The 6000-nt window shown below is 51.0% G+C and overlaps 1 protein-coding gene across 1 annotated transcript in view; it reads left to right on the forward strand.

Annotated features, from left to right (window-relative positions):
• Nucleotides 1–3576, forward strand: part of Nup214 (nucleoporin 214) — an 84779-nt gene extending 81203 nt beyond the window's left edge. Inside the window, exons 34-36 of the mRNA XM_021193519.2 lie at nt 1957–2096; nt 2811–2835; nt 3139–3576. Of these exons, the coding sequence (XP_021049178.1) occupies nt 1957–2096; nt 2811–2835; nt 3139–3172 (199 nt within the window). The 3' untranslated portion in view covers nt 3173–3576. The remainder of the gene's footprint in view (nt 1–1956; nt 2097–2810; nt 2836–3138) is intronic.
• Nucleotides 3577–6000: the final 2424 nt, after the last annotated feature.

Raw genomic sequence — 6000 nt, forward strand, 5'->3', positions numbered from 1 at the left:
AAAATAATTGGGACGATAGTTCAGTCAATAAAGACCACGAAAACATGAAGACCTGAGTCCAATTCCCAGCACCCACATAAAAAGCTGATCAGGGCAGCATGTGGTTGGGGTTCCCATACTGAGGAGACATGTCTCTGGTGCTTGCCAGACACTGAGTCTCAGCCCCAGGTCTCAGTGAAACCCTGTCTGTAAAAATAAGGTGGTGCCGGGCAGTGGTGGTGTACGTCTTGAACCCCAGCACTCGGGAGGCAGAGGCAGGCAGATCTCTTGAGTTCGAGGCCAGCCTGGTCAACAGAGTGAGTTCCAGGACAGCCAGGGCTACACAGAGAAACCCTGTCTCGAAAAACCAAACAAAACAAAAAAAAAGGTGGCTAGGTTCCAAAGCATGACACTTAGGCTGATCCACGCATGGGAGGTTAGAGGAGAGTCCGGAATATCTTAGTAATCATGACTGACTGGCACATTTTCTAGGGCTACTAATATGTACCAGCACAGACATTCAATCTCTGGAAAAACAATTGTGTGCCTGGTCACTGGTGCCATCCTACCTCTGACCCTGACAGAGATCGCCGATCACCCCTAGGGTAGGAGCACAGGGACAGCTGGACCACCTAGGAACAGTGCAGAGAGAGAGGACCTGGTGTATGAGGGCTGCGGACTGCCTGGCTTCCCTTTAGCCTGTCATGTCTCCTTCTAAGAAACACCAACTCCTCTCTCCCTGACCTCTTGGGGACCCTCCCCCTACTGAATCCCTCAAAATGTTTTAGGTTATATCTTCAACCCCATTTGGTCAACCAAATCTGGAAGGAGAACCGTTGAATGAGGAAAGTTCTAGGTAAGGTAGCAGGAGAGAGAAAATATCATTTCTCTATTGCTTCTTGTATTGATTTTTATGAAACACAATTCTGCGTGAAATAACTTAGAAAGTGTCCCCTCACACACAGGAAATGGAAACATGATGAGTTATCTTCATATGCAGAGGGCCCTTTACCAAGTCATTAAAGCAGATAGGCCAGTGATAGGCTTAGTATGTAAAAGCGCTCACCATGAAAGCTGCTGCCTCAAACCATGATAGAAGGAAAGGCTGTATTCTCTATGGTTGTCCTCTAACCGCCACTACCCGCTGTGTCACATGCATGCCTGCATCCACCCACAAAACATCACACACACGTACAGAGTCTTAGAAAGTGAGTAGAGCCAGACAGTGGTGGTACACGCCTTTAATCCCAGCACTTGGGAGGCAGAGGCAGGCGGATTTCTAGTTCGAGGCCAGCCTGGTCTACAGAACGAGTTCCAGGAGAGCCAGGGCTACACAGAGAAACCCTGTCTTGGGGGGGGGGAGGGGAGATGAGTGGAGAGCTGGGCATTCAGCTCAGTAGGAGACATGCTGAGCCCTAAGGAAGCCTTAGCTTGATCTTCCACACTGTGGTGACTCGCATCCCAGCAAAGAGTAAAAGGAATAGAATCACCAGACTCCACGGCCCTAGCTTGTGAAACAAGCCCTCAGGAGGCTGAAGCAGGAGGAGTATTTGAGGCCAACCTAGGCAACATAGAGTCCCCAAAGCAGCAGCAGCAGCGGAACCAAGGCAGAGGGGGGACTGGCAGGGATGAGGCCACGCGGGTGGTGAAGAGATGAGAATGTCGCTCTCAGTGAAGGTGTCGGGGGAGAGCAAGAAGCACTGTGTTTGTCCTCAGGGACCTGGGGTTAGTCAGTGCTGAGAACTCAGGTCCCCACTGGGGTGGGTCTCACACTTGCATTTCTGATGTCTTCCTTCCCAGAGCCTCAGTAAAGGCTTACTCTGGGCTGGAAGCTGGTTTCCTCTGAGTCTTTTGGCTTGGTCCAAGCTTGTCACTACAGCTCCTGTGTGATACATCCAAGATAGGTGACAGGAGTAAGGTGTGGGCAGCATGAGGACTAGGGCCATGCCAACCCCGTCCCTTTCTCACCCCACCCAGGTTCGGGAGCAGCAGCAACACTACGTCCTTCGGTACCCTCGCCAGTCAGAACGCACCCACCTTCGGATCCTTGTCTCAGCAGACCTCAGGCTTCGGGACCCCGAGCAGTGGGTTCGCTGGGTTTGGATCAGGCACAGGAGGTAAACAGCTGTGTTCTTTCCTCCCCCAGAGGAGTAGTTATTCCTGGCCACTCAGCCCAGGATCTTAAAAGCTGAAGTGGGGGGAAAAAAAAAAAGCAACATTGGTTAAGTAGACTAGCAACATTGTGCCATTTCTGAAAAATCCAAAGAAATTGCTGAGTTCACCTTCTCTTGAAATTTTAGAACTACAAATAATGGCAGCCTTACAGGGCCTTGGAGTCAAAGACAGGGTAGAGGTCCCTCGCATGTCTTGTATCTGTACAGTGCTCTGCATCTTCAGAGCGCAAATATATGTGTCCTGTGTTGTCCTCACACAGAGCTCAGCAAAGTTGTGACTTTTTTTTAACAAATACAGAACTGGCTAACAAACGCTTAGAACCCTGTGTTGCGTCTGAGCCAGCCCTAGAGTGTCTGCCTCTCTGCTCTCAAAAGGAAAGGAATCAGATTGATTATCAATAAAAGAAAACCACATGTGTTATCCTCATAAGATGATGCAGGGCAGCAGTGCACAGACCGTTACCTGCAGCCAGAGTTGAGGACCTAAAATAGTGAGCTAAGGCTTCTCCCAGTGGCTCGGGAGGAGGAGCTGACTACCCTCAGTCACCCTATAGAAGCAGGGCTGGGGAAGGCTTGTCAGGGACCAAGCAGGACAGAGCCTGCGCAGCTGGGAGGCCCTCGGCTCTCGGCTCTGACATCCTCCTTTCTGTGTTTCAGCCTTCACCTTTGGATCATCTAACTCGTAAGTAGTTGTCTGCCCTGTGGTCTGCCCTCACTTAACTCAGTCAAAAGGCCCAGGGTGGGGGAAGGCTCGACCTTGATGGACTTGTGTGATGTGCTGTTACGTTTGCAGAGCTGGGCTAAAGGGCCAGGTTAGCAGCAGATGTTGGGTTTGGGACTGCCGGCTGTGGTGGCATCTCCAGCTGCCTGCTGCTGAAGGCTCCAGGCCCAACTCCAGGCTTGTGTGCTGATCCTCTCTGCACTTCTTTAGCAAGAGCAAGTGCAGCTAGAGCCGGAGCTGACAGTCTCTCTGCGCTTCCTGTAGGTCTGTCCAGGGCTTTGGTGGCTGGAGAAGCTGAGCTGATGTCGGCATTCCCTCAAGTTCCTGTGAGCTCCTGTACACATCCCTCCACTCTCCCAGGACCCACAGCAACAGACTATCAAAAGAACTTTCTCATGAAAACGCTTAGCCAGGAAGAAACATTGGAGACCAAAGCTCAACAATGCTTAACTAACTGCCTGTTCCCCGCTTTCAAATTTTACATCAAGTTTTTCGTCTGCTATTAAAGTGTTTGGGCTGGTTCTGTACAGAACATCTGGGTGTTTATTTGGGTCACAGCCAGAAAAGTTCCTATGGCTTAAGGAAGCCAAGCCAGTGGGTTCTGCCCAGTGGTATTGTGAGTAGAGCCCTCTACATGGAAAAGAGCAGCATGTGGCAGACACCTTTCAGAGGCCCCACGTTAATGTCTATGCCACATGGTCTGTGCTTCTATGCCAGGCTCCTGTGAGGGCCTCTGTGCACTTGGGAGGTGTGTCTTCCTTCATGGCCAGTTCTGAGACCGGTATGGCAAACAGACCAGGGAGGCAGCTGCTGAGCTGCCTGTCACCGGCCGCCCTGTCTCTGCTCCTGCATGCTTCTGAGTGCAGAGGCAGTCTGTTACCCATCTTCATACGCAGCATTTGCAAGACCTACAAACACCACATCCTTCCTTCACTGTTTGGAACACAACTTGTGGGGATATCACCAACTAGTTGCTGCAGGCTTGGACAGTATGTGAATACATTTTAGTCATGCTGCTTTCTCTGGGTGCATTACCTCTGAGGGCCTGGCATGTTCTACCCCTTGGGGTGTGGAGTCCTGTGCTACCAAAGCCTCTGCAGAGACCATCTGTCACCTTTCAACATGGCACCGCTCTGGACTGGGTCAAGGGCAGAGGGAAGAACTGTGGTTTGGGGTTTGTCATACTGGAAGATGTTTTGTCTTTTTGTTTTGTTTTGTTTTTTCGAGACAGGGTTTCTCTGTGTAGCCCTGGCTGTCTTGGAACTCACTCTGTAGACCAGACTGGCCTTGAACTCAGAAGAACTGCCTACCTCTGCCTCCCAAGTGCTGGGATTAAAGGCGTGCACCACCACCACCACCTTGCTAAGATGCTGTTTTGTAATGTTGTCAGGTCATGGTGCAGTCGGTGTGACTGTGGTCCTACTGGCTTTTGTGTCCCCCATGCCACAGCTTGCTCAGGTGTGCCCCTATGTCTCAGCCTGGGCCTCAGACAGGGAGTTCAAGCCTCCATGCTTATTCAGGGGAAGAACATGACCATCAGGGATGGACACTCCCTGGTGTGTTCAGAGCCTCAGTGTGGGCCCCTTTTGGTCCTTTGGGAATTGAAGAGCCAGTCACCACTTGAGGCCCCTCTGCCCGGAAGCAGGTCTGACTCTCCATATGCTTGGAACTTTGCAGATCAGGTCTCTTCAGACCAAGGGGTCACCAGGCTTCTTTTTGTGGAGGGATCTCACTATGTAGCCCTGGCTGGCTTCAAACTCTCTGACCCACCCTTTCCAACTCCAAGTGCCGGGATGGAAGGCATACATCACTGCTCCAGACTCTCTGGGTTTGATGGGGAATGTTCATGGATGCAGACTGTAACTGGGTAAAGAGAGGGAAGAGCCTGTTTTGTTTGCTGAAGAGGAAGACTGAGATTAAAAATGGAAATGAAGGAGTTAGTGAACTAAGGAAAATCAACTGAGGTAATTTCCGAGGGGGCCATAGTCCTGCTTCAGGCATTGAATTGACAAACCAGCAGGACAGAGGTCAGGTGGCGGGGGTGGGGGGGTGGCCTTCCTCAGGCAGGAGGGTCTGTAGGTACTTGCTGCTGTCAGGTTGGTTCAGCCAGCCACAGAGGCGAGGCGAGGTGACACACCCAATCTGTGGTATCAGATTACATATCTTATAAAGTAGGTGCCCAGAGAAAGCTTACTATTAAACTCCCATCTCTTGCTGACAATTCTAGAATGACAGGAACTCACCAAACATACACAATACCCACAGTCAAGGGAGTGAGGACGTCTTGGGGACTCCTTTCACGGTTAGTGTTGGCCAGCTTTTCAGGCTGGCTGACCACACCTATCCTGACGCCCTGCATGCTGAAGGCAGGCTGGAGGGCCCTCAACTTGGGACAGTTCTGAGCACAGGCCTACTGCCTCTTACCAAGTCCCTGTGTGCTTATTGGGAGGTGGAGGGGTGCTGCTGACTAAGAGTCAGGGGTCCACACTTGACCCCTAAAGTAAGAATCTGTGGGAGCATACTCAATGTCACAAGATCCTATCCTGTACAAGGGAATGACAGTCACCACCACCGAGTTGTAGCTCAAGGCAAGTGCTCTCGTGGACTGTCATGCTCAGGCCCGGCCACCTGCTGGGCAGCATCCTTCCCCTCACTACTACTCAGGAGGCTGAACTCTAGCCAGAGCTGCTGAGGCTCAGTTCTGAGTTAGTTGGTCTGCGTGGTCCACACCTTCCCTGCGGTGCCGGAGACCTGACCCAGAAATTTCTGTGGAGGCTGCCAAAATAGCAAAAGCAAGGCAGCAGGCAGGCCCTGGGACAGGCTCAGCCACTGACACATACACAGGGAAGGAGCCCCTGGGTTTATGGGAGTGTCTCTGAGAAACCAAACAATGGCCTCTAGCAAGCTCTGTGACCACCTGAAGCACTAACTTCACTTTACATCTGGGAAAGCAAAACAGACCATGACAGAGAGCTTAGAAAATTCAGTTTTCTAGAATACCCAAGATACATTTTGCAAAACACAAGAAAACCAAGAAGGAAGACCATCATGTGGATACTTCATTCCTCCTTAGAATAAGGAACAAAATACCCATGAAAGGATACAGTTACAGAGACAAAATTTAGA

Source organism: Mus pahari, chromosome 3 (assembly GCF_900095145.1).
Source record: "Mus pahari chromosome 3, PAHARI_EIJ_v1.1, whole genome shotgun sequence".
In the NCBI taxonomy this organism is placed as follows: Eukaryota; Metazoa; Chordata; class Mammalia; order Rodentia; family Muridae; genus Mus; species Mus pahari.